The sequence below is a fragment of the Alternaria dauci genome, chromosome 6, assembly GCF_042100115.1.
Source record: "Alternaria dauci strain A2016 chromosome 6, whole genome shotgun sequence".
Classification (NCBI taxonomy): domain Eukaryota; kingdom Fungi; phylum Ascomycota; class Dothideomycetes; order Pleosporales; family Pleosporaceae; genus Alternaria; species Alternaria dauci.
This window is the reverse complement of record NC_091277.1, coordinates 952,924-977,397: the sequence shown is the minus strand read 5'-3', so window position 1 is coordinate 977,397 and position 24,474 is coordinate 952,924. Positions and strand designations below refer to the sequence as shown.

Genomic DNA, 24,474 nt, shown 5'->3' with positions numbered 1-24,474 from the left:
ACCGACACGCCGAGTTTGGACTGAGGACAGAATCAGACGCGTGAGATGCAGGAGCGACCCATGGCGAAGAGCGTTCTTTGTACATGGCCTTTGGTGGACTCAAGACAATCAAGGTCGATGTACCACCTCGAAATACAAGCAACAGGCGACTTGTCGCAAGCACAGTGAATGTAATCAAATTCAACATGTACACTCTTCTTAAGCTTTGCTAGTCCAGGTGATTATCGGGTTCTCAAATGCATCTAGGCTTTGCTAGCACCCTGAAGTTGCAGACACTACCTATCCAAATTCTGAACACACTCCCTTCTACCGCGCTTGTCGTATCATACAAGTAACCGTCTGATTTGATTCGCTGGGAAAATCTACGCCAGGCTCACACTTCGATCCATCACATGCATCCGCACCTCTCTCGTTGCGGACCCTGGCCCATGCTGACGGTTCGTCGCTAGCGTCCCCAGGTCAGGCCTACGTCACCGCCGTGGAACTTTGTACTTCGAGCCCCAACGCGCGTCCAAACCGCAACACCATGCGCTGCACCCAATGATACGAATCTGTGCTCGAGTGACGACTCGTTCGTCTGTGTATAGAACCACGCCATGCCCACCCTTGTCAGCATACGCGACTCGTCAATTCAGCAGCTCGCCATGGCGCAAGGAAGACCCGCGCATCTCAGACTTTGGTCGCGAGATTGTAGATGAGTTTGCGGTGATGCGCGAGGCATATGGTACATTCACGCCACATTTGCATCCAACTCATGGCAACAGCTAAATTCCCCATAGACTCACCAGTATGCGACGTACGCCTATCCAAACTACACCTTCTGACACTTGTAGAAACATACCATCGTCCTTGCCCACGGCTTACTAGGCTTCGATGAACTACGAATTGCCGGGCAGTTTATACCGGGCATACAGTACTGGCGCGGCATAACAGACGCACTTGCCCACAAGGGCATCGAGGTCATCGTGGCTGCAGTTCCGCCCAGTGGAAGCATCGAGGCGCGGTCCGCAAAACTGGCTGAGAGCATTGCGGTCAAGGCAAAAGGAAAACAAGTTAACATCATCGCGTAAGTTCCAAGACTGACTAGAAGATACTCGCAGCAGGTCACTAATGGCTTGCAGACATAGCATGGTACGAGCTACACTATCATGGTGCAATACGTACTTGCTGACCTTTGCATAGGGGTAATGATCATGTGCACCTGACCAGGACGGCTACTAAGTTTGCGCAGAGGCCTCGATTCGCGTTACATGATTAGCCAGCTCCGGCCGACCGACTTCAAGATACTCTCCCTGACTACCATAGCCACTCCACATAGGGGCTCTGCTTTTGCGGACTACATGTTTCAGACGATTGGTCGTACGTCAAGAGCAGGTCTTTGAAAGAACTCCACTAAGCCATTCTTAGCTCGTCGGATTAAGCGTGTCTACAGTGTTATGGAGTACTTTGGCTTCGAGACTGGCGCCTTCTCGCAACTAACACAAGAGTACATGCAGAACAACTTCAACCCCAAGACGCCAGATATACCAGATGTCCGATACTATTCATACGGGGCGTCTCTCGAACCGACTCGGTGGTCCGTCTTCGCACCTTCGCATGCCATCATCAAACAGAAAGAGGGTGTGAATGATGGACTAGTCAGGTGTGTATACAGTTAGCGCTCATCATGTTCAGATTCAACTAAGGACCTGAATAGCGTCCACTCCAGCCAATGGGGCGACTACAAAGGCACTCTTGTTGGTGTAAGCCATCTCGACCTTATCAATTGGACCAACCGTCTCAAGTGGTTCTTCTGGGAGCTCACGGGTAGCAAGCGCAAGTATGAGATTGTGATTTATATCCTGGTCTGCGACAACGCTGATACGATGTAGTTTCAACGCCATTGCATTTTATCTTGACATCTGCGGTCAGTGGTAATCCTTCAAACTATGTAGAAGTCAAACTTCTAATAAATTTTACAGATATGCTGGCGAAGGAGGACCTGTAATTTTGCCGGCTGCGACGATATCTAGCCGTCAGTTCCGAACCTTTCGAAGCCTTACAATTGCTACAGCAAAGCATTCGTGGCCTGTGCGTCTTACGTATCCTCGTCGGATTTGGCTTGTGCTTTGCGTGTAAGGCGTGCTTTAGATAACTTCATCTGAGGGAGGTTTGCGCCCAGTCATAGCATGCTCATGTCAGACAGGGGCATGCTTCAGCCCGGAAGTGCGGCTATGGCTGTGGCTGTGTACAGCCAAGTGTCCGAATTGGGGACATGACATCCTGGGCATGCACACTCATACTTCAGGTAGAGACGCAAAAGATGAGAATTCACAGGGCAGCTTCAAATACTGCATTAAAATGAGCCAGAGAGTGCTGTGATGGTTGATATCTCGGAACAGTCTCGCATCTAGCTATGACGGTATTAGACCCTGGCCTGATGGAGAGCTGGAGAACCCCGCGCGCATCCGTTTTTGCGATGCGCAGCCTGCATCGCAAACACTCTCACCACATGACACGCGTTCTCCTGGCTTAGCCGCTGCATCACTATCATACCTTCTGCGCTAAATTGTACTTCTACTCCCAGCCGCAGCTATAATCCTTGACTAGATGTCGACTCACCTTTACAAGCTTCGCGACTACCCGTTTATCTAGGTGTGACCTGGAGGCCAGATACCAGCCACATACTCTGAACGCGGACCGTTAAAATGATCGTCAACATAGTGCTTGAGCATCCTCACGAGCACTACACCAATCTCGATGTCATACAGGGCAGGGTCTTCTTGCGCGTGCCGAATCCAACCAACATTAGCAGCATTGTGGTGAAGCTTGAAGGCGAGAGCAGGACAAGGCTACTGGCACCCATACATCCAAACAGGCCAGACAAGCAGAGACCAGTCCTAGAAGTACACAAGTTCTTGTACAAGACACAAGTTGTATGGCCGACGAACGTCCGTCCCGAAGACGTAGCTCAGAACTCGAGAGCGGCCTTCGCCATCAACGCTGGGTCCTTTGAGTATCCGTTCCAGTTCAAGGTATGACATGCAATACAGGTAAAGACCTTGGCGCACGGCTGACAGAGCTTACAGCTGCCTCTGAACACGCAATGTCAGCAGACAAACAATCCCATCTCCAATGTTTCTTTTTCGAATGCGATTCCTGAATTCGCAAAGACACCGACACAACACGTCAAAGCGACACTTCCTCCTACACTGAGCGGTTTTCCGGGCGAGGCCGAGATACGATACTATGTCAAGGTTACGGTGAATAGGCCACAGTTTTTCAAGGAGAACCCGAGAGCGATAGCAAACTTCACCTTCCTGCCAATCGAACCTCCGAGGCCAGACAAGACAGACGGAGAGGCATATGCAAGGCGACAACACGAGTTTCTGGAGAATGCACCGAGCGTGGCAGCGGGTAAAAAACTGAGCTTCTTGGATAGGAAGAACTCGACGGGGAGTATCCCGCCGTCGCCAACGTTAGGCAGCGTACCACCTCGGGTAGCGATCGATGCGCGATTGCCCAATCCTGCGATCCTCACTAGTAACCAAGACGTACCGCTGAGACTGCTCGTGAAGAATGTCAGCGCGCGAACAAAGAACATTTACCTACAGATGCTGCAGATTGAGCTGATAGGATACACCAAGGTGCGCGCGCACGAAGTGTCGCGTACGGAGTCGAACAGTTGGATACTGTGCTCCTTCAGTAACATGGCCATCCCAATTGGAACTCCGGAAGACCCTGTAGATACGGAAGTTCCCATCAATCCGGAGTATTGGTCTGGAAAGCCAGTGCCCAACACGGTGTCACCCAGCTTCACAGCATGCAACCTTGCGCGTTTCTACGAATTGGAGATACGCGTCGGCATTGGTTATGGAAGCTACAAGCACGGAGAAGATCAACTCATTGTTCTTCCACTCAGACTACCGGTCAAGGTCTATTCAGGTATCGCTCCGCCCCAAGCACTTTTGGAGGCTGGTTTCAAGGCAGAGAAGGCCGGCACGCTTGCCCCGCCACACCCTGCAGCTCCTCGTCCTCACACTCCGACGACGCCAACGCATGGAGGCTTTGACGGTGCCCATGTCTTCTCTGGGCAGCCAATACAACCTCAGCATGCTCCTGCTTATGACGATGCCCCACCGAGCTACGAGGACGCGATTGGACAGGACCTTCCTCCGATCAATGGATACAGAGGCAGTTACCAGCCTCCTCCTGTACCCGAAGGCGCGCCAAGATTCTCCGATGAGAAGAGACGATGAAAGGGCACGCTGCAATGGGACTCGTCTCGATGAGCAACGCACTAGCCGTTGTGTACTCTGAGTGGCTGTCGCCCCAATCACGTAAGACGTCCAAATGCGTCGAGACATGGCGGTATGGATTGTTGGGGAAGAGTGCGGATGTTGTTCTGTCGAATGGATATAATTACTAATAGCTTTTCTGGAAACATGGGGGCTCTCAATATCCAGTGACTGTCGCGTTTGATGCAATCGTCCCAAACATGCGTGTGTCCAAGTGCGGGGCAGCGAATGTGCCTAAACTTGCACGTCCAAACAGACGCGCATTAGCCGGCACCAATGCAAGCACGGCATTTGTTGGCGTTGGCGTTGTTGTTGTTGTTGTGGTGGTGGTGCTCGAATCGCGACTCACCAGAGCAACGTTCAAAGCCGACTACGCGCACTAACAGACGCGTAGTGCCTGACTTGCGGGATGGCCAACAGGGCCTACACGCGACCGGAAGGCTGACCGCCAGTCGTGTGTGTCGAGCCACAGATTCCAAGACGACAGGCGCAGACACGATGCAAGACTACTGCAAGAGCCGCATACACTATCCCGTGCATGCTAGCATCCGGTTGGCCGCCAGGCGTGAAACGTTTCAAGCCGGCTCTAGGCTGCAGCCCCACTCGGCCGCTGGGTCGAATCGTCGCGTCCGACACCATATATACACGTCCTCGCACCGCGAGATGGTCGCGTTTTCCCATCAATTCTTCGCCTGCTTTGCGTTAACAGTCGGGATTCCGGTGGCGGGCTCGTTGGCATCTAGGGGAGCAATGTTTGACTCACACTTGCAGCTCACGTGTAGTAGCGTTGGGCCCCGCTTTGTAACCATGCACCACGCTGTGGTAAATACGGCTGGCTATGAGGCCGTGGCTGTTCCCGTTGGATTCTGATTTCTCAAGGTTCGCTTTTTCTCTCTCGCCCGAATGCTGCATGTTTGAACCGACTCCTACACTTTACTTGAGATTTACTACGAGATTGATTCCTTGAGCAATACGCACGCCTACACCCCTCCCAAACACCATTGCATGCGACCAACGCGACTATCACGACATGTACCCACAGCGATCATCGCCACCGCCACTGAAGCGCTCACATTCAGCTGAGAGCCAAAACAGTTATGCTAGCGCTGCGACAACCGTATCGCGCGCAAGCTCCAAGCTACTGTTTGGAGAAATCCCATTGACGCCTGCGACAACCGCAGATGGACGCTGTAAGTTTGCTCCTTCGCAATGCGCGGAGCCTTCATACTGATGCGACAAAGCTATTCGTTCCAATGGTTCCATCTGCAACTTGGTCCTTTCAACAAGTTCAGTCTTCTTGCGCTTTTGGCTCAACGATACTTGCCGCGACAATGTGCTGGACCACATGGAGCCCGAGGACCTCTCCAACTTTCGCCTTGTGTGCCATGACTTCTCGTCCAAAGCTGCCCCGCGGCTCTTTGAGAAGATGACTGTGACATTCAAGACCTCTACCTTCTCAAAACCTGCGCGTCTTGAAGCGCTATCAAGGATAGGCCGTCACGTCAAGACCTTCACCTTTCACATGCCCCATGGTCCAGACACCTGCTTGCCTCCCATCATTGACCCTTGCACTGGCACAGAGAAACAGTTCATCTACGAGCCGCAAGTTCAGATACCGCAACATGGACCAGCCAAGGACAAAGCGCCCAAGTATGGAAGCTGGGAGATGCAAGATCTACTCATCAAGCAGTATCCTCCGCTCTTTCATGCCGCAACAAACGTTCCTGCCTTTTGCGCTGCCTTTTCTGAACTCATCAACCTCACGCACCTCAAGGTCTCATGTCCGGGATCCACTGGCTCACCTCGACACCGACGCGGTGTAGTCGACTACGCGCTCATCTCTCTTCGCATCGCCGTCGAGCGCGCTCCACTGTACAGCCTCTCTGCCCTGTCCCTTCATCCAATCCACCCCGGCGGCCTTTTGTACCTTCACCCCATGCACGGCTTCGGCAGCACACCCGCCTCGGCCAAGCGCTGGACCCAAATCCGTCGCCTCTCAATCTGCATGGAAAGTATACCCTTCACTTCCAGCTCTCCGCGTACACGCGCCCAATCCGTAGAACACCTACGCATCTTGCATGCCTATCTCTCGACCCTCTCTCGTGGTCTAACCCGCCTCTTCTTCCGTTGGAAAGGCGAGCGCGGACCCTCTCCCTTATCCCTAGACCGCGAACCCTGCATGCTTCCCAGCCCCCAAGAAAGCACTCACCCCTCTCTCCGCGGCCAGACCCATGGCCCCCGTCCCCTCAAGTTTCCCCGCCTCCGCGTCATGGAACTAGAAAACGGTCTCATGGACTCGGCGCAAATCAGTGACTTCATCACAAAGCACAAGCGCAGCTTGCGCGAATTCAATTTTGAAGATGTCAAATTGCGCGAAGGGGACTGGGATCTCGCTCTCGAACCTCTGACCACCATTACCGGCAGCGAAAGCTGGAAACAGTATCAAGAAGAGGTCATGGATGTTCCCATCATGCTGTCGCCTGTTGATGCTGAACCGAGGGTTATGGGCCCATTGCTCGAAGAGGTTGAACAGGCGATTGAGGAAGCGAGCGGCAAGGAGAGGAGGGAACATGCGCTGAGCAGATGGTTGGGCAGACCGAGGCAGTCGAAGAAAGACAGCTTCTGGGGTGGGGGAAAGCGCTTTTTGCATCTTTCGTCGTGGAAGGGGAGTTCGCCTGTCATGGTGAGGTAAGCTTCGCGTTGCGATTCAAGTTTTGCGGGTGTACGATACCTTTGGTTTGAGTACTCGGGAGTTTTGCTGTGGCACGTCACGGTTGATACCCATCGGGCATGATTTCTGGCGTTCGTCCTCCTTGTCTTTTTCTTCTTCCTGACATTGTCGTGCAATGTTTGGGAACGACCTGGTCTCTCTTTTTACCATTTTCTTATCCTGTCTTCCCTACACTCATTACGACTTTTACGTCTTCACGGCCTTTACGACTATACCACTAAAATCATGATTGCGTACGTATTCACGATGTTACGAGTAGCATAGCATTGCCTAACGATCCTCAAATGACAATCTCCTTCTGTTCTTTACCTCAGCAATTACCATGCTACGCTTCGTGCGTTTTCCGGTGAACAATACGCTGCTCATATGATTTGAAACCCCGCTGTCTTCACTACGAACTATGGACCGTGTTTAAAATCTAGTATGCTCAGAAGGTCATTGCATGTTTCTCTGTACGAATAAGGCCTTGAGAGCAGTACACTTCTTGATGCGCGTGTGGTGAGGGAGAGTGATGGCAAAGGCATCGAATTCAAGTACGGCGAAAGTCTCGCGCGTGATAGATTTTGCTCTAGTGCAGCTACAGTAGCAGCATTGTGTAGGAAGGACGATGCATGGTCAAAGGCGGATTACAGCTGACAGGGCAGTCAAGCTCAGTAACGCAAATGCTATTGCAATATTGTTGTATTCGAATGACAAACGTGCTAGTAAAAGACGCGAGCACAACACTGTTGAATGACACTGTATTGGATTGCAGTAAAGGTGGGCTTCCCAAACACCTTGCTTCACTGTATGCAGCTGTATAAATATGCTATGTGTTCCGATGGAGATATAAATGTCGCTTCGCTCTGTATGAAATGCAGGCTCATAGCTTAGCCTTGGTCTGCGCCTTCTTGAGGACGGGTTCCACTGGTGAAAATATGTCAGTAATCCTTTCTCATGTACCAAATCAGGATCAGACTTACATTTCGTCGCGCCCATGATGTTTCCCTTCACCTTGAGCTTCCCACTCATGAAGAGTTTCTGCGCATTCGCGTTGCCAGAGACCAGTTTTCCAAAGTCCTCATCGCTCAATATCAATGTGGTGCCAGCCTTCTTGCCCTCGGGCGCAGTACCCTTGCCGACAGTGCCAGTCTCTTTTAGGTCAATATACCATGACTCTTGTGTACCGGCTTTGTTCTTGAGTGTGAATGCGAAGATGGCCTTGCCGTTCTTGATGGCGTCTTTGCGGTCGGCGTCGGAAGCGGAGAGGGCGCGCGAGATCTCGTCAAAGGCAGCGGACGAGGGAAAGTCGTCTAATCTGGTTAGTTGGACAGATCTGAGTTGTCGCGGTGCATACATGTGCGTACCGTTCTTGAGAGACATGGTGGCTATGTGTTGCTAGAGTGGTGATGCGGTTCGAGGTGATGCTTCAGACGCGGTGTAGGTAGGCTCAGACAAAGGTAAATATAAGCTCAGTCAAAGATGTTTGTGAAGCTCAGAGCGTTAATGCCAAAGATTGTGGGGTATATAACGACGTTCGGAAGCTTGTGACAGCGTGATGATGATGTATGCAGCCTTGATACAGATCCGGGGGAAGCATGTGATGAAGCGGGCCAAGACCCTGAATCGATCATGCCGAGGCACTCTGGGACGGAGCACGTGGAAAGGATGTGACGCTAACTTCATTGATAGCCCTGCAGACCTCGCATCTCTTGCCTAGAATTACTACAAAGTTCAGCCATCCTTGACAAAGACAAGCAGTGATAGCATGTCATGAGACAGACGGTGAGATCTCGCAGTGCTATGGCATACCCGTTGCGATAAATCCTCGCATCCGGACAATGCAGGCGACTGGCCATGTGCCGTGGCGCGTGTAACTGGCTTGAACGCTTCTGCATCATCGAGGTAAGACCGAGGTGTCTCCGACATTCTTGATGAAGAGCTACTGTACGTTCCCTACAGACAGCGATACATCATTTTATGTTTACAGCCAGGCGCCTTCTCCAAAGCACCCCACTTCGCAGCCGGATGCCGTGTTTGCGCCTTCCTAGTGACGTATCTAGGTAGAGCTACTGTCGGGCGATCCACGTGAGGACGCGCTACTACGCGTTTCGGCTTGGCGCATCTCCCCTTTCGTCTCATCATGTCAATCCGCATTTGGGCATGCTCGACTCTATCCGCAAAACTCCACTACATCTACCTACGCTATGATAAATGACCTTAACAAAACGTTTGGAGAGATCTTCGATGGCGACATCTCCGCTTTCCGCAAGCAATTGCTGGAGATCCAACACATCCAAGCTGATCGTCAGAAAGCCGAAGAGTGGGTATCGAATCTCCGGTTCTTGGATATATCAAAAGTACCCGACTTGGAGCTGGAGAGGGAGAAGCAATATCGCCGCTTCGCTCTAGCCCAGTCGCCCGATCGAATAGTACCATCGCACAAGATACCCGTCACGAAGCCCGAAGAAGACGATGGCAACACTCCATATATCGCTGTCTCCTGGAAGTGGACCGAACTCAAACACGAGGTTCTTTACAATGAACCTGATCCGCCTGTTTTCAATTACCAGATCAAGAGACCAGGTGCAAAGTTTCATAAGAGTAGTTTTCCGGACCACTACATGGATCGTGTAATTCGGTTCGCACAGAGCATCAACGTATCGAAGCTATGGATCGATAAGGAGTGCATATACCAAAGGCCCGGAGACGAGCGCATGTGGCCAGACGACAAGCAGCATGGTGTCCAAATCATGGATGAAGTCTATGGTGACAGTGACTTCTCGGTGGGGTTACTTACTGTGGAGCTTGCACACCAACACGAAATCGACCTCCTGTCAAAGCTGCTTCAGGGCCACCTCTTCGTCGATCCCGAGAACAAAGAAACTCCTGAACTAAAACCCGAAGTCGATATAACGGCAGTACAGATGCTTATTCTCCGCGTCCTCAGCGATCCTCGCTGGTCACGCGGCTGGATCTTCCAGGAGGATCATTTGGCTTCGGACAGGATGACCTTGCTCATACCATGTCCTAAAGATATTAGCGTAGATTGCGATTACGACTTTGGTGACATCGCTGGGGAACTGCAGATCAACCTCAAAGATCTTCGACAGAACGTGACGTTGTTCTACTTGGCTTGCCCTAGGGAACAACAGCGATGGCCCAATACTAAGATCATAGGGAAGCTCAAGCAGTATAATCTCTGCAACAGAATCTATGTATCGCCCGAGGGCGAACATCCATTGTACACTCAAAGCGATGGCGTTTATGGTGATACTGGTGGCAGCGAGACCACTAGGCGACGCAGCGAATCTAGAGTCTTAGCTTTCCTGAATACTACCAACAGCGTACTGGACGACATTTGCAACCGGTCGCTGGAGAATGAGGAGGACAGGATTGCCATTCTAGCAAACGCACTGAGGTTCACCAAGCGTATAAACATCGCCAGAGGGTCTCCTATACATGGGTCAGGCAAATACAGCCTCTCGGTAGCTCTCCTTGCACTTGTACTCATGAATGGGGAGATCTTGATGAGTACGCCATGGGAAGAATATAACTCCATTTATCTTCCCAGCGAGAGTAACCTGTTGGGGTACACATTACGGTCGTATCTGACGGCATGCCAGCATTTCTTCACTATCCCCAACTTGAAACTCCAGCAGAGATTTGTCGATCGCTGTCGTCTCAAATCTCCAACTATCACATCTCGCGGTCTTGAGACGAAAGGCTTTCTTTTCCGATTGGAGGATCGAGCAAATCAGCATGGCACCCTTCTCCTCACGGAATCAGATCGAGATGCATTGTCGGACTCGGGCAGAGGACCTGTGTTTCGGGGTAGAAAGCTCGACAGAAATGCGCACATAGCGCTGGGCCTGGTCATCCAGAAGTTGGAGCGGCTGTGGCCAGGTAGTAAGCTTGCCGACTACATGCGCAGACACTTAGTGCTCGATCGACGTCCGCCACGGCTAGAGGATGTACCGCCGTCTACACCATACGTATTGGATATGATGTTCGCACTTTATCAAAGTCTTCGCGAAGAACGGGAGCTCCGCTTTGCGCGACTAGATTCAGCGCCTCAAGATTCAGAACCCGTTGCTATCTTTATCAAACCGGAGCCAAATGGTTGGAGAACTGAGCATGCACCTGCCGTAAATCCCGACGGGAAGCCTATGCTTGCAAAGGTCTTTACAAGCTGGGATAAGGGTCGTAACTTTTATGATAAGGAACGATTGGCAAGCTTGGAGGTCGGCGTGTCATCCGACTTGGAACATCAGGGGGCTTGCCAAGAGCAAGGATGTTCCCTATATAGCTACGGATGGGTGAACGGGGTTTGGTATGCGGAAGGTGATGCAATGGAGACATTTGTCTTTCCCCTCGCAGGAATAACTGAACACAAACGGCCAACAGATTGTTCGACAGGCAACGGGAAAAGGAAGAGGAAGAGAGGGATCAACTCCTAAGACAGGACGTGACGTGATCAGAGATTGAGGTGAGACTGTGGAAACTTGCGACGCACCATATCAACACGGCATTCTCGGGTCTGGGAACGATAGCAATGGATCGTTTGATCGTACTATTCTGTGTAATAGCAACTAGCGGTTCTTTACAATAAGATGATGGGCTGTCAACCTTGGGCCTAAACTAATATAAGCGTTATGAAAAAAGGTGCCTAGGTAGGTAGACCTGCGCCGGGATCGGACGGCAGAAGTGATTCATGGGAATGTGCTTCTGGGCCATCCTGGGAGCAATCATCTGCATAACCACGACAAAAAAAAGGCAAAGGGTAGTCGGACATACCGTCTTGTACATATACATCGGCATGGAACTGGCGCTTGTCACCGTAACACAGTCCGAGTTGGTCTCAGCACCAGTACGAGGCGCCACTATCGTGGCCACGGGAATTGTAGCCCAGCGCCTCCGCGACATCATTTGTGCGCTCGGCTCCGTCTCCAAAATGGTGATTCAATTCGCTGTTCCTTTCTCTCTCCCATACCTACTTAGTGAGCCGTACGCAGCGCTAGGAAGCAAAGCTGGCTTCACATTTGGCGCGACAGCAGCGGGTGCTGTGTTGTTCACGTGATTCTGCATTCTTGAATCTAGTGGGAAATTGCTTGAGGATAATGATGAGCTGTTTCTTGAGTGAGTTCCTATTAGACGGTTCCGGAAGACTAGGGTGACTGTACCCACAGCGCAGTACGAGGGCGATGGAAAGAAATATGATATGAATATCGCATCAGTTGAGGTATAGCGCCTGCAGATACGAGTCACAGAGCTCGATATAGTAACTTCTGGATATGGACAAGAATCCGGTGAATAGACAACCACTATTTGACTTATTATGGGGGTCTTCATATCTATAACGTCTACAAATCGTAAAAGCTTATACCTATGGGCGCCAACTAACCCATTTTCTGGCGCTTGCGCTGTCTATTCTATATCATAACTTGATCTATGCCCATCCGATTCTGTAAAGATTATATCCACTTTCATCACCTCGTCCAATACCCCTCCTCTTTTCTACGAACTCTGTCTCTAGTATCTTGAATGTCAAGCCGTCATCTCTGTTTGGACACAACTCAGGAATGAATGCGGCTTTAACAGTATCGGGAATGCCTTCGAACTTTCCAGTTTTACGCACCGTGACCATTAGCCAGAAAGCTCCGTTTGGAGCAAGAAGATGGGCTGCACAGTCACGGAGCCAGGCAGCGTGCTCAGGAGCGTAGACAACATCTGATGCGATGAGCAGATCGGATGCCGATTCCATGTGGACAGGAGGTTTGGCCCAATCTAATATCGCAGTGTCCACAGGGGGCGTGTCATATGAACTCGAAGAAAAATTGGTCTTGACGTTAGCGTTGCAATTCTCCAGAACAGCGGGGTGATAGTCAGTCGCTGTAATGCTGACAGGTGCAGCACCGATAACAAGGAGCAGCTTTGCGACCGCTAAGCTTACAAGCCCTGTGCCAGCACCAAGCTCAACAATCTTTTTCCTGTTTGTAGCACTATCTTCGGCCAATCCAAAGCGATCTGGGTCTGCGCACATCATGCTACTGAGTACAATGCTGGCACCCCATGATTGAAGCCCGACAGCCGTGTGGTCCGTACTAGATAAGGGCGCATCGTTCAGCGTAACCTGGACGGACTCGCCAGTGGGTGTAAGGAAGGAAAAGTCTCGTGTCAGCGCCTCTTCCTTCTCGTCGGTGAATTCAAACAGGCTTGAAAGAATGAAGCCTGCATCATCTACGAGTCTTTCCCGCACCTCATCGCTAATCTCCATCTCTTCCGAGCGTGCCAAGACGAAGTTCAGCCACTGGATGGCAAAAGTCCGCTCGAATGGGTCGGCGCGGAGGGCTGCTGTCACCTCTTCAGGCATGGCGTTGTCATCATCTTCGCCTTCGTCTTGAGACGCGTAACCAGAGTCCACGGGTTCTGGGCGTGATGCAATGGAAGTGCGCTCCCGTTTCGATATTGGATGTGTGATGGCAATCGGAAGGCGTACAGGACAGTACAGTGCCTGCAAATTCCTGAGTGCGGCGAAAATCTGACCTTCGGATATAGACAGCAGCGAACGGACAGGTGGTAAACTGCTTGATGGTGGCAGACAGCTGCCTACAAAACTGACACTCATTTGAGGTCTCGCTAACGAATGAACAGACCAAGGAACGCACACAGGGAAAGGAACGTGGAGAGAAAGAAAGGAAAGACGTGGGGAAGACGTGGAGACAGAGTTAGACCTTAAAGAAGCGAAGGCAAGGGACAATTTGACGATACTTAGTCTAGCCTCACGCTCGGGCGAAGTCGTGTCATCTAGAAATTTTCACCGCCTATCGTATTGCAGCGTGGGCACATTCGTGGGAATGAATGCAGGTGCAAACGCTGAGCTTGCATTCTGGTCTTCGTATGGTTTCGAGCAGAACATCAGCTACATGCAAGACACACAGATCACGGATCCAATACGAAGAATCGCGCCGGTGTATATATGCTCTAAGCTCTTGAATTCTGCGTGGGATGGCGATTGCCACGTGGGTCGCTAAGCCGAGCCTCATCGACGCTATTCGTGAAAGGGCCTAGCGTGCATTTGTGCAAATTCCATCGTCCAAGATTCCATCTTCGGTCAACCCCGGCAAGCTCGAATCGCGCCAACAAAAATAACCTTGAAACATCTTGGTATACTCTATCTGGAATCTCTCCAGCGACGCGTTGATTATAGCACTAGTGGCTTGGAATCGCCTTGCGCGATATGGTGCCCAAGCTGCTCGGCCCACCATATCTAGTATGGCCGTTCACGACTATGTTTTTTACTTGTTTTGGTAGAGCCTAGGAGCTGCTCGTGCAACCGTCGCCGACTGCTTTTATCCACCACGCCTTATTCGTCACGCTAGCCAAGTCCCGGTAGGCATTCTTTTCTCTCGAGTCGCAATTCCATGAGACGATATGCCCCCCGAGAGTGTAAAGTCGCTTTTTCGGTCTCGGTGGAGGCCTACTGTATCGCGATAATCATTGGGGTTGAGCTTTGGGCAATGGTTGATTGTGAGATGGTATGCCCAGCACATAAGAATGGGTGGTTGTGACTATCTTAGCATACGTTCTAGCAGAAAGATCTCTAGGAATGCCGGATCATTGTTGCGATCAGTCTCTCACTACGGCCGTCTCGCTTCGAGGCATACCGACATGATCTTTATATGTTTCGACCGAGTAGAGATGACATCATGGTCCGTACCTATGCACCAAGTAGTGACCTTACTGTACCCGTTCGTCGGAATGGCCAGTCCTCGAAGCTCCCGCCCCTAGAAAGGTCCATTGCGCATTCCGTTCCCCACTACGTCAAAATATAGATGGGTGACGCTTCTGATGAATATAGACCACGCTCTCTTCGTACTCATATCGCAGAGCAAAATCCGCTTCCAGGCTATGGAACCCAACTCCTAGAACGTCGTTCTTAACCTCCTCCGCCTGTGCCTGTCTGTACTCTCAACTTGAGCTCATTACGCTATCTCGATCTCCGAGCGTTCGCCGATGATCTCTCTTGAATCGCGACATCTTGGACAACTCGAGTAGATCCTTTTGGAATCAGATGGTGATTACTCCGTGCATCTACATCCTCGTGTTCCATGTCATCGACGCTCATACATACCTAGTACGGCGCATGGAGGGGTGTCGGACAGTAAGAAATCGCTACATTGTATTGACTAGGGTGTTGTAGTGGTGTTAGACAGAGGGTTAGCAAGCTAACATAGTGTTAACACGCTGCTAGATGTTAATATGACGATATCTCTGTGAGCGAAACCCCCCTCCGTGGGCTATAATGCCGTCTGATCAGTTGCTAGCAACATGACCCACAAGACTATACTAAGGATGACCAAATACACGAATAAATTATACAAGGGTTAGGATGAACTTGAGCAGTTGGGGGAGACAGCAATAAGTCAGTTTGTCTTAGCACTTACAACCCTTAAAAGAGGGGTAGGTACGGCTTATTTCTAGCTAGCCTAATCATCAAAGCACAGTAGCTGGTGTTGGTGGAGACTTTTTCCGATACGAATACTTTATTCCTAATGATGGGCAAACTACTGATGACAAGACGACGCATATCAGAAACCAACGCCAGAAGTGGGGTGTGCCCAGGTGGGTTTCGGAGGAGAACATCCGATGACCGGATCTAACTCGCCCCACCAACGAAATCTTATCAGATTCATCTGATGATAAACATATAGTGGCCACGGAATATCCAATTTGACCAGAGACCCGTATCTTTCTTGTTTCTTGTGTTTGCCTTCATCATGACGACAGTAAAGAATCTGCGCATAGGCGTTGACGTTGGCGGGTAAGTACTATGCATATGGTTTACAAGTGTCAAGAGACTAACATTACTTACAGGACGAACACTGATGGAGTCATCATCAACCCTTCGAAGTCCAGTGAAGATGGAAGAGGGATTGTTGCTTGGTACGAATATGTTTCCTGAACCTTCACCGACACGTGTCCTTGCTTAGTCCCTTCCATCACGAACTTCAATGAATACACATCGCAGAATTCATCCAAAGAGGATACAACTCTGTCATGTATGGGAGCTCATATCATGATTTAGGCACAAGGCTCCTACCACTACCAACCCAAGCCATGGCATTGCCGACGCGATCACAACCATGTTCAAATCCGCATCTGTAGACCCATCCTCAGTTGCGAGCGTGACGATAGGAACCACTCATTTCGTCAACGCTGTAATAACCCGTGATCGGACACGCCTCTCGCAAGTCGCAGTAATCCGTCTTTCCGGACCTTTCAGCAAACACGCCCCGCCATGTGTCGACTGGCCAGCTTCTCTGCGGAATATCATCCTCGGGCACTACGCTCTCATCAAAGGAGGCCTAGAGGTGGACGGCAGTTTGATCTCTGATATCAGCGAACAGGATATCGTGGAGCAATGCAATCTTGTCAAAGAGAAAGGAATCAAAAGCATAGTAGTGAACGGTGTCTTCAGTCCGATTGATACAGTCGAGAAGCAAGAAGAGCGTGCCGCCGACATCATCAGGCGTGAACTAGGAAACAAGGTTGATATCGTCCTCAGCAAGACAGTCGCCAACCTTGGGTTTCTAGAACGAGAAAATGCCGCGATATTGAACGCATCGATTTTATCCTTTGCTAGAAAGACGATAGCATCGTTTCAGACGCCAATCAAGCAACTCGGACTTAGCTGTCCCGTCTTCATTACTCAGAACGATGGCACGATACTAAGTGGCGAAGCAGCAAGCCGGCTGCCCATCCGGACTTTCTCATCTGGTCCAACGAACAGCATGCGTGGCGCTGCTTTTCTTGTTGGGAAGCAGGAGAACGGCGGAGCGGTAATGGTCGTTGATGTCGGAGGAACGACCACTGATGTGGGCTTGTTGCTTGCGAACGGTTTCCCCAGGCAGCAAGCCGCATACTCGGAGCTTTCTGGAGTCAGAATGAATTTCTCGTACCCCGATGTGAAGAGCATAGGACTAGGAGGCGGTAGCTTGGTGAGAAGAGTTGGGGAGAGACTACAAGTTGGACCAGAGTCAGTGGGGTATAAGCTACCGGAAAAGGCGCTCGTCTTCGGCGGAGACGTTCCTACGGCAACTGACTACGTTGTAGCAGCTTCATCTGATGTCGCAATAGGCCAACCAGAAAACGTGCGGGGAAAGCTGCGAACAGACGATGTACAAGCATTTCAAGCTGAGACAAAGAGCATGCTTGAAAACATCATTGACAAGATGAAGACATCACCTGATGATCTCCCGGTTCTGCTCGTTGGAGGTGGTGCGGTGATAGCTCCAGATGAACTGAAGGGAGCGAGCAAAGTGATCAAACCTCAATGGTCGGGTGTAGCCAACGCTATCGGTGCTGCTATGGCGCGTGTGAGTACCGTCATCGATACTGTCAAGTCGACCGAGAAGCACACTCAAAAAGAGCTACTAGCTGAGATATGCGAGGAAGCTAAACAGAAGACTATCGAAGCAGGCGCCTCAGCAGAAACGGTTTCCATTGTTGAAGTGGAAGATCTTCCGTTGCAATACGTCGCCAACAAAACACGTTTTATGGTCAGAGCTGCAGGAGACTTCGACTTCTCACGGGCAGGAGATTTTGTGAATCTGAATATCACAAAAGAAGAAGACGGCATAGCGACTGGGTCAGAAGCAAGCGAAGCCATCGCGGCGCCTTCGAGTGAAGATGCAGCTGACCAGATTGATGCCACTCCAGAAGTTAACATTGCGGCGTATAAGCCGAAAGTGGCTAACCGGGAGTGGTGGATATCAGAGACTGATCTAGACTGGATCACCATCGGTTGCTACATCCTAGGTACAGGCGGTGGAGGCTCTCCATATTCCACTATGCTCCGAGTACGCGGTATCCTTCGGTCTGGTGGAAGTGTTCGCGTCGTAAGTCCAGATGACCTCCAGGACGATGCACGAGTAGGAAGCGGCGGTGGCGCTGGCAGCCCAACAGTTGGTATCGAGAAGCTGTCTGCTGATGAGTAAGTTTCATATCAGTAGGGTGTTCTGACTTTGTTGACGCTTCTGCAGAATGATGGATGCTCAAACCCACCTCTACGATCTCATCAAGGGTGGTTACGCGACGCATATCATACCTCTGGAGATTGGTGGCTCGAACGGATTACAGGGTCTCGTCTTGGGTGCATCGACTAACATGAACATACCATGTGTAGATGGTGATTGGATGGGCCGAGCATACCCAACAAAATGGCAGACAACACCCGTTGTATTTGGCGAGCGAGAAATCGTCTTCGCACCAGTCGCAGTTGCTGATGGAAACGGCAACACGCTCTATATGCCCACTGCAACCAGTGATCTGAAGGTCGAACAAGTCATCAGAGCAGCATTGAGCCAGATGGGAAGTTCTGTCGGAACAGCCGATGCCCCTGTTACAGGCTCTGAAACAAGGAGATGGGCTGTCGAACACACTATCTCGCTGTCGTGGAGGATAGGGAGAGAGGTGGCCCGCGCGCGCAAAGAGAACAGAATCGACAACGTGGCGCAATCAATCATCGACGCGGTTGGAGGCGCTGAAACGGGCCGCGCGCTTTTCAAAGGCAAGATTGTCGGTGTAGAGCGCAAGCTGTACATGGGCCACGTGTACGGCGAGGTGATTATAGAAGGCACTGGAAGCGAGTATCAAGGCAAGATCAAGATACCCTTTAAGAACGAAAACATTGCTGCGGTAAGAATACCGGATGATGGAGAGAGTAAGACTGGTGAGGAGAAGAACGAAGATGTACTCGCTATCGTTCCTGACCTCATCGCGGTCATTGATGCGCAAAATGGCGAGGCCATTGGAACGCCAGAGTATCGTTACGGACTGCTAGTCTCAGTGATCGGTATCACTGCGAGTGAGCGCTGGACTAGTCCAAAGGGTATCGAAATTGGTGGGCCGAAGGCTTTTGGGTTGGGTCATCTAGAGTACAAGCCTCTGGGTAAGTTTGTGAAGCCTGTCAGCGTTATCGACGAGTATGACGGAAAGCAATGAATGCCAGGTGCGGAGCTGGAAAGAATGCTGTCCAAGGAAGAGCCCGGTGTCTTAGGTCGTTGTTGCGTCTATGATGCTTCGGCCTGCTCCGTGCCAGGATACAATGGCAGAATGATCTTTACGGCAGCCTCGTAGCTCGTAAATAGTATACCACCACTAAACACAGTGCGTCCTAATCTCATCGTTGTGCCTTTCCAGAATCCTTTGACACCATAATCCAACAGTACACTTTTCACAGCCTCTGCAGTGCTTGTTCCTTTTGCGCTCTGCGATCGCGTCTTGATAACATCAAAAGGCTGCGTAGAGAGCGTTGTAACAACGCCTGCTACTGATCCGTTCGCGAAATTAACTGCAGTGTTCTGTTCGATGTTCTTGGTCTTCTCAAAGTCTTTGAGAATGTTATACGTCCCCATCCTGAATGCTGTCGCCGATGCCTGCTTGAGCGTGGTACCTGCGAAGCCACGGTATAAACCGAGTATACCGTGCTCTTTCCAGATTGTTGCTGTCGCATGGAAGCCGGAGCGAAATCGTTTTTCATTTCTGGCGTCATCAATAAGCGCCGTTTTGATGCGCTCTGTAGGTGTGACTGCAGTGATTGATGCGACTACCCCAGCAGTCATGCCAGCCAATAGGTTGCGAAGAGGCGAAAGTGTGCCAGTCTCTGTGTCTGCAAAAGATGACTTGATCTGATCGAAGAAGAGAAAGCGAACAGCATCTTTGCCTACTGAACCAAAGACCAGCGCTCCGCAGCCTTTGTAAAGTGCTTTGATTCCCTCCTTTCGATAGACCTGGGTCACGACGAGGAAGGGATTCCGCGGTGTCGGTACGCCTCTCTCAGCTCTCAACTGTACACGCGTTTTCGCAAACTCGAGAGGATACTGCAAATGAAATAAGTTGCGGAACTAAGACCGGAATGCCTCTTTGGGCGTACCGAGAGAAAGCCCTCCACACCGCCAGCAATGCCACCAGCTGCCAAAGAGACTACTGCAGGTATGTTCTTGTCCTTGTGGTCGTTAATGATGCGTTTTGAGGGTTGTGGGCGAGCTTACATTGGCGCCTGAAACCATTTGCGTCTAGGAAAACCAGGATAAAGATGATGTTGTGATGGAAAGTGATGCGGCCGACGGGAAAGATCACACTCTAGATGCCTAGGTTGGTGGCCAGCCGATAGCCGAAACAGCGGTTCCGTTCCCGACAGCCTCAGCAACACGGATGCGTAAGCGACGCGTCGAAACGGAAGATTACGGCTACGAATTCATGGCCACGAAATTAAATTTGAGTCTGTACACACCTATTGCGTGTTTCGAGACCTCGGATACGAGACTTAAGGAGGGCTGAACTGTGCCCTGAGAGATGAGGACAAATTTGCAAAACTACCTAGGTACTTGGACTCGATTTTCGCGTCAAGTCAATCATGTCCCGCGAAGTTTGGCCATGCTATCTTCGTTCGCTCTTTATGCATGCTACCAAGACTGCGTGTTGTTAGGCAGCATACATATCTGAGGAGTTTGCCAGCATAACGCGCGATTTCGAACTCTCATTCAATTAATTCCAAGTTCATGAGACTGAATAGCTAGCTGTGATTAGGCGGCATCATCATCCAACTCGAACAAACTATCGAACCGATTGTCCCTTGCTGCAGCATAGGCGACCATCTTCTCGTCGCTACTGTCGTCATCACTCTCGTCTTGCGCATTGATACTCAGCTTGCCCAGTTTCTTGAGAGCTTCGTCCACATTCCAAGCAATCCTCTCGGCGCCCACTCTTGCTCCGACCAGGTTCGGTGCACCCGGCCCCAGTTGCAGTCCGGCGAGTCGTCCTGTGATGAACAAAGGAACGTTGTCGTCCCACATCAAGTCTTCGTTTAGACATGGCAAACCGCCAATGGACTTGATCGGATATTGTCGTTGGATGCTCTGGAGGTAAGGAATAGTGCGGATGTCAGACTGTATACCAGTTGCAAAGACCATGTAGTCTACAGGCGGGAGCTTAAAGGTTGATTCTGCCGAAGACACCTCACAGGCCCATGTTTTGGACGACTGCTCCCAAGATACGCAATGAAGTTTGGTGTAATTATGCAGCTCGATCTTTCGACGCGCGACGTACGAATCAAGAATTTTCCGGTAGCGTGGTGTCATACTACCTCCGTTGCGGGCCTGCATGATCATATCGAAGCGCTCTACAGCCCAGTGTTAGTCAAGATCAACCAAGTACGAACGTTGACTTTCCTTCGTCTGTATCTGCCGTCCAGAACTCAGCTTGCTTGAAGTTCCGAAACTTGCCAACCCACTCCAAGTCTACGTCGAAATGCTTGACCTTGAGCGGTCCACGCATGAGCATCCACACTTTATTGACGCCCCGCTTGATCGCCAAGTCTGCGAGTTGGATGCTCGTTAAACCGCCACCGACGATGAGCATACTCGTCAGCTGGCCAGCCTTGATTCTATTCATTACGTGAGATGGTGGGAACTGCTTAATCTGCATCGCGTGGGCGAAACCTTCGTGTGGACGTTGAGAAGGCAGACCAGGGACGAGGGGTATCAATGGCGCATTCCCAGGACCAACGGCCAGGACGACTAGGTGTGCAAAGCGTACGCCTTGGTCTGTTTCTACCCGAAACACTTCCCTCTCATCCGCCATCGTTACATCCGAGATCATGCTTCCGAGCTCTGTCTCGTTGAATCTCGAGATCTTGTCATATTTGATGTCCACGACGCTCTCTTGTCTCAACAGGTCCTTGCCGAGCCGATATCTGTTGATAACCTCTTCACAGTGCGCATCAAATAAATCGGTACGCGGCACAAAGTAATCTTTCCGATCTCTTTCGTCCACGTCGGGCGTGCGACCCAAAAATCGCCCTTGGGACTTCAGGTTCTTCTTTTTCTTATGCTTGCTGACTTCCTTTCCTGCAACACCGGGCAAGGCTTGAATGTCCTTCTCCCTCTCCTTCTCGTACGTGTACCCGAGCAGCGCATCACGATCAGCGGGATCAACGTGGAAGAACATGGGACTTCGGAGGTAATCAACGTGAAAGGTTCTAAACAGGCGTTTCCATTTGGACATCCATTCTGCCCCATCTGCATCGAGGACTACCATGTCTAAAGATTCCTTGGTTGGTGTATCATGATCGCAACCACATTCCGAGTTACCGGGGGTGGAGGGTGGCGTTGGCAGTGAGTCCTTATTCGTCCGGTAGTTTTTGATGTTCATTTTTCGACCATGTTTCCGGATCCAGTGGTATCGCTGGTGTTCATCATCTGTGAAGGTTGCTGATGGTGTGTGTTCACGGAGTCGTGCTGCCACTGCCAGGCCTGCTGGCCCGCCACCAACAATAAGTACGTCGTGGATGTGCATTGTATTGCGGTTTTTGAATTCCGGCTTGAAGCTCTGATGAAGTGTGTAGATTAAGAAACATCAAAGTACTTCAGATGTCGTGTGCCCATGTGAGTACCTGATGGCTAGCGTTCCAGATTGGGTGCATCCATCATGGTGCTAAAGGTACCCGATGACGAGGACACGACTTCACTCAGGCGACGGGCCGATGTCATTGTTCAGATTGCTTCGAGTGCACCTTCAATCATACCCTGCTCGGGAACGAGCAGTTAGTCGAATATATGGGCGCAAGTGGAGCTCATCCTTGTTTATGAGCATTTGTCTATTCTTTCAAACAGCATGATACGACTCGTGATCCTTAGGCTCCTCAGTGGTTCCAGACGTCCGCCAACTCGCGGGAGTACTCAAGCTCGAGACCCGTTGTGATCTCGCGTCTTCCATCTCGATCGCACTGGTGATGAATTGTGGATCATTGTCTTCTCTCTGCTTCCCCAGACCGCCATTCATGTCTTCTTGACTTTCCGTACGCCGAAAGATATCCCGAAAGCCTCTAGGTATCTGTTGTGGTCTAGGTTCTGGCCAATAAGCGCGAGTATGTGACGATGGTTGTGCTCGTGTGACAGAGCTAGGCCCGTATGGACTATCCGCGGAATATGTGTGCGAGTTCCAATTTCTTAAGCCGAAGACGCGTTGAATGAGTGGATAAGTAAGGGGTAGGTTGGCGCAGAGTATAGCGGTATATGACTCGCGAAGGTACCAAATCGTCCACTCCGTTCCGAATGGGTTAGTAAACGAGTAGTACTTGTTGAGAACTGCAGCAACAATAGTGAATGCCCCTATACAGAATATCACAAACAGTATAGTCTTATTCTTCTTGGGTAGGCGAACTTTGAAGAGCAGCGGCATGGGTATGCTTAGGATGATCAAATCGCTGGAAATATTGAAGACCGCGTTGGTGATGAGATGGTTGGTTGCCGCGGAACATTGTTCTGATATCGTAAGTATTGTGTGACGACAGGAGGCAAAGTCACTCACTCGAATTGGGAGGTACTGCCCAGTATTGATTGAACGGTCTGCACCAGACCCCAAGATATAGTACTTCCATGACCACGAATGCGATAGCGACGTAGATGGAGGTAGCGACGACGATCTTGTGTTGCGGCAGAACCAGCGTCATTCGGTTGTACATTATGAGCAAACACGCCTTGACCAGCCATATCGTGATGAGTTGCATCTGCTCTACTACCAAGACGAGCTTAGATCCGTATACACGCATCTTGATCTCAGCCTCGGAGTATTGAGAGACGTCGTCTCCAGGCGGTATCAAGTTGCCTAAAGTTTGACATGACAGATTAGCACACGTAGCACTTGTAGTTCGTACATGGATATAACATACTACTAGTCTTTGCAATTCGATGCATGATAGTGATAAGCACTGTGTCTGTAGCCTTGGATATTGATCAGCACTTACAGTCGCTCGACGTTGTGGATCACAAACCATAGCTACAAGAATTAGATAATCATCCAATTGCAACAACTTCCATGATCCGCGATGTAGTCTCCGCGAGATAAGTCGAATAATGACAACAACCCAGCAAACGCCATAGAAAATGCCAGATTCGGGGTCGAGCACGTCCGACATGGATGTTTTGTTGGCTCGAGAGCCAAGGGAGTTGTGACGTTCAGTAGTTGGGCCAACAGATGGCGACTAGTCCAGGATTTGGTTGCTCAGGGATTTGGTGGGTGTTGATTAAATGTAGCTGGAATTATCGTGTATAAGCCTTCGAAAGCGATAGGGCGCACAAGGCGTTGGAGAACAAAATGGATGGTTGGAAAAAAAAAAGCCGAGCGCCTGGTCAGCAGCCGTGTTGTAAACCACGGGCGCAATCTCGTGAAAGGCGGGAGTGAATTCAGCAATCACTCGGCATTACTCTGTGACGTCGGGGCTTTTTGTCACTGGCAGCTTCATTGATAGATTGATGGGCGCTTTGGGAGATTGTCTGGAAGTGACGCTCTGGGGTATCGTCGTGGGCAGTCGCTCTGGGGTGGTCGCGTAGTGTTTCAAGTCGAAGTATTTGGGCTGAGGAGACAGCGCTCAGAAAGTGAGATCCCCCGGATCCCAAGATAGCAGGCTAGACACTAAAGTGT

The 24,474-nt window shown here is 50.7% G+C and overlaps 9 protein-coding genes across 9 annotated transcripts; 5 read left to right on the top strand and 4 right to left on the bottom strand.

Annotated features, from left to right (window-relative positions):
• Nucleotides 1–540: 540 nt before the first annotated feature.
• On the top strand, nt 541–1,987 carry ACET3X_006676 (uncharacterized protein; the record flags this gene model as incomplete). Its single annotated transcript, XM_069452832.1, has 8 exons — nt 541–724; nt 780–787; nt 834–1,066; nt 1,232–1,359; nt 1,408–1,642; nt 1,697–1,819; nt 1,872–1,906; nt 1,962–1,987. 8 exons carry the CDS (start codon nt 541–543, stop codon nt 1,985–1,987), a joined length of 972 nt encoding a protein of 323 aa, XP_069305444.1.
• A 700-nt stretch (nt 1,988–2,687) lies between these two features.
• Nucleotides 2,688–4,238, top strand: ACET3X_006675 (uncharacterized protein; the record flags this gene model as incomplete). The annotated part of the gene is made up of 2 exons (XM_069452831.1): nt 2,688–3,014; nt 3,069–4,238. 2 exons carry the CDS (start codon nt 2,688–2,690, stop codon nt 4,236–4,238), a joined length of 1,497 nt encoding a protein of 498 aa, XP_069305443.1.
• Nucleotides 4,239–5,307: 1,069 nt separating this feature from the next.
• ACET3X_006674 (uncharacterized protein) lies at nt 5,308–6,969 on the top strand (the record flags this gene model as incomplete). The annotated part of the gene is made up of 2 exons (XM_069452830.1): nt 5,308–5,467; nt 5,519–6,969. The coding sequence occupies 2 exons, from the start codon at nt 5,308–5,310 to the stop codon at nt 6,967–6,969; spliced, it is 1,611 nt and encodes a 536-aa protein (XP_069305442.1).
• A 901-nt stretch (nt 6,970–7,870) lies between these two features.
• Nucleotides 7,871–8,370, bottom strand: ACET3X_006673 (uncharacterized protein; the record flags this gene model as incomplete). Its single annotated transcript, XM_069452829.1, has 3 exons — nt 7,871–7,914; nt 7,971–8,300; nt 8,355–8,370. The coding sequence occupies 3 exons, from the start codon at nt 8,368–8,370 to the stop codon at nt 7,871–7,873; spliced, it is 390 nt and encodes a 129-aa protein (XP_069305441.1).
• An 824-nt stretch (nt 8,371–9,194) lies between these two features.
• ACET3X_006672 (uncharacterized protein) lies at nt 9,195–10,705 on the top strand (the record flags this gene model as incomplete). The annotated part of the gene is made up of 2 exons (XM_069452828.1): nt 9,195–10,521; nt 10,614–10,705. 2 exons carry the CDS (start codon nt 9,195–9,197, stop codon nt 10,703–10,705), a joined length of 1,419 nt encoding a protein of 472 aa, XP_069305440.1.
• Nucleotides 10,706–12,328: 1,623 nt separating this feature from the next.
• On the bottom strand, nt 12,329–13,701 carry ACET3X_006671 (uncharacterized protein). Its single transcript, XM_069452827.1, has one exon. It carries the CDS (start codon nt 13,613–13,615, stop codon nt 12,437–12,439), a length of 1,179 nt encoding a protein of 392 aa, XP_069305439.1. The 5' UTR covers nt 13,616–13,701; the 3' UTR covers nt 12,329–12,436.
• Nucleotides 13,702–15,767: 2,066 nt separating this feature from the next.
• ACET3X_006670 (uncharacterized protein) lies at nt 15,768–18,993 on the top strand (the record flags this gene model as incomplete). Its single annotated transcript, XM_069452826.1, has 4 exons — nt 15,768–15,811; nt 15,865–15,933; nt 16,076–17,983; nt 18,033–18,993. 4 exons carry the CDS (start codon nt 15,768–15,770, stop codon nt 18,991–18,993), a joined length of 2,982 nt encoding a protein of 993 aa, XP_069305438.1.
• Nucleotides 18,994–19,061: 68 nt separating this feature from the next.
• ACET3X_006669 (uncharacterized protein) lies at nt 19,062–20,060 on the bottom strand (the record flags this gene model as incomplete). Its single annotated transcript, XM_069452825.1, has 3 exons — nt 19,062–19,871; nt 19,925–19,996; nt 20,043–20,060. The coding sequence occupies 3 exons, from the start codon at nt 20,058–20,060 to the stop codon at nt 19,062–19,064; spliced, it is 900 nt and encodes a 299-aa protein (XP_069305437.1).
• A 516-nt stretch (nt 20,061–20,576) lies between these two features.
• On the bottom strand, nt 20,577–23,827 carry ACET3X_006668 (uncharacterized protein; the record flags this gene model as incomplete). Its single annotated transcript, XM_069452822.1, has 6 exons — nt 20,577–21,172; nt 21,414–22,003; nt 23,084–23,315; nt 23,362–23,658; nt 23,723–23,774; nt 23,825–23,827. The coding sequence occupies 6 exons, from the start codon at nt 23,825–23,827 to the stop codon at nt 20,577–20,579; spliced, it is 1,770 nt and encodes a 589-aa protein (XP_069305436.1).
• Between the last annotated feature and the right edge of the window lie 647 nt (nt 23,828–24,474).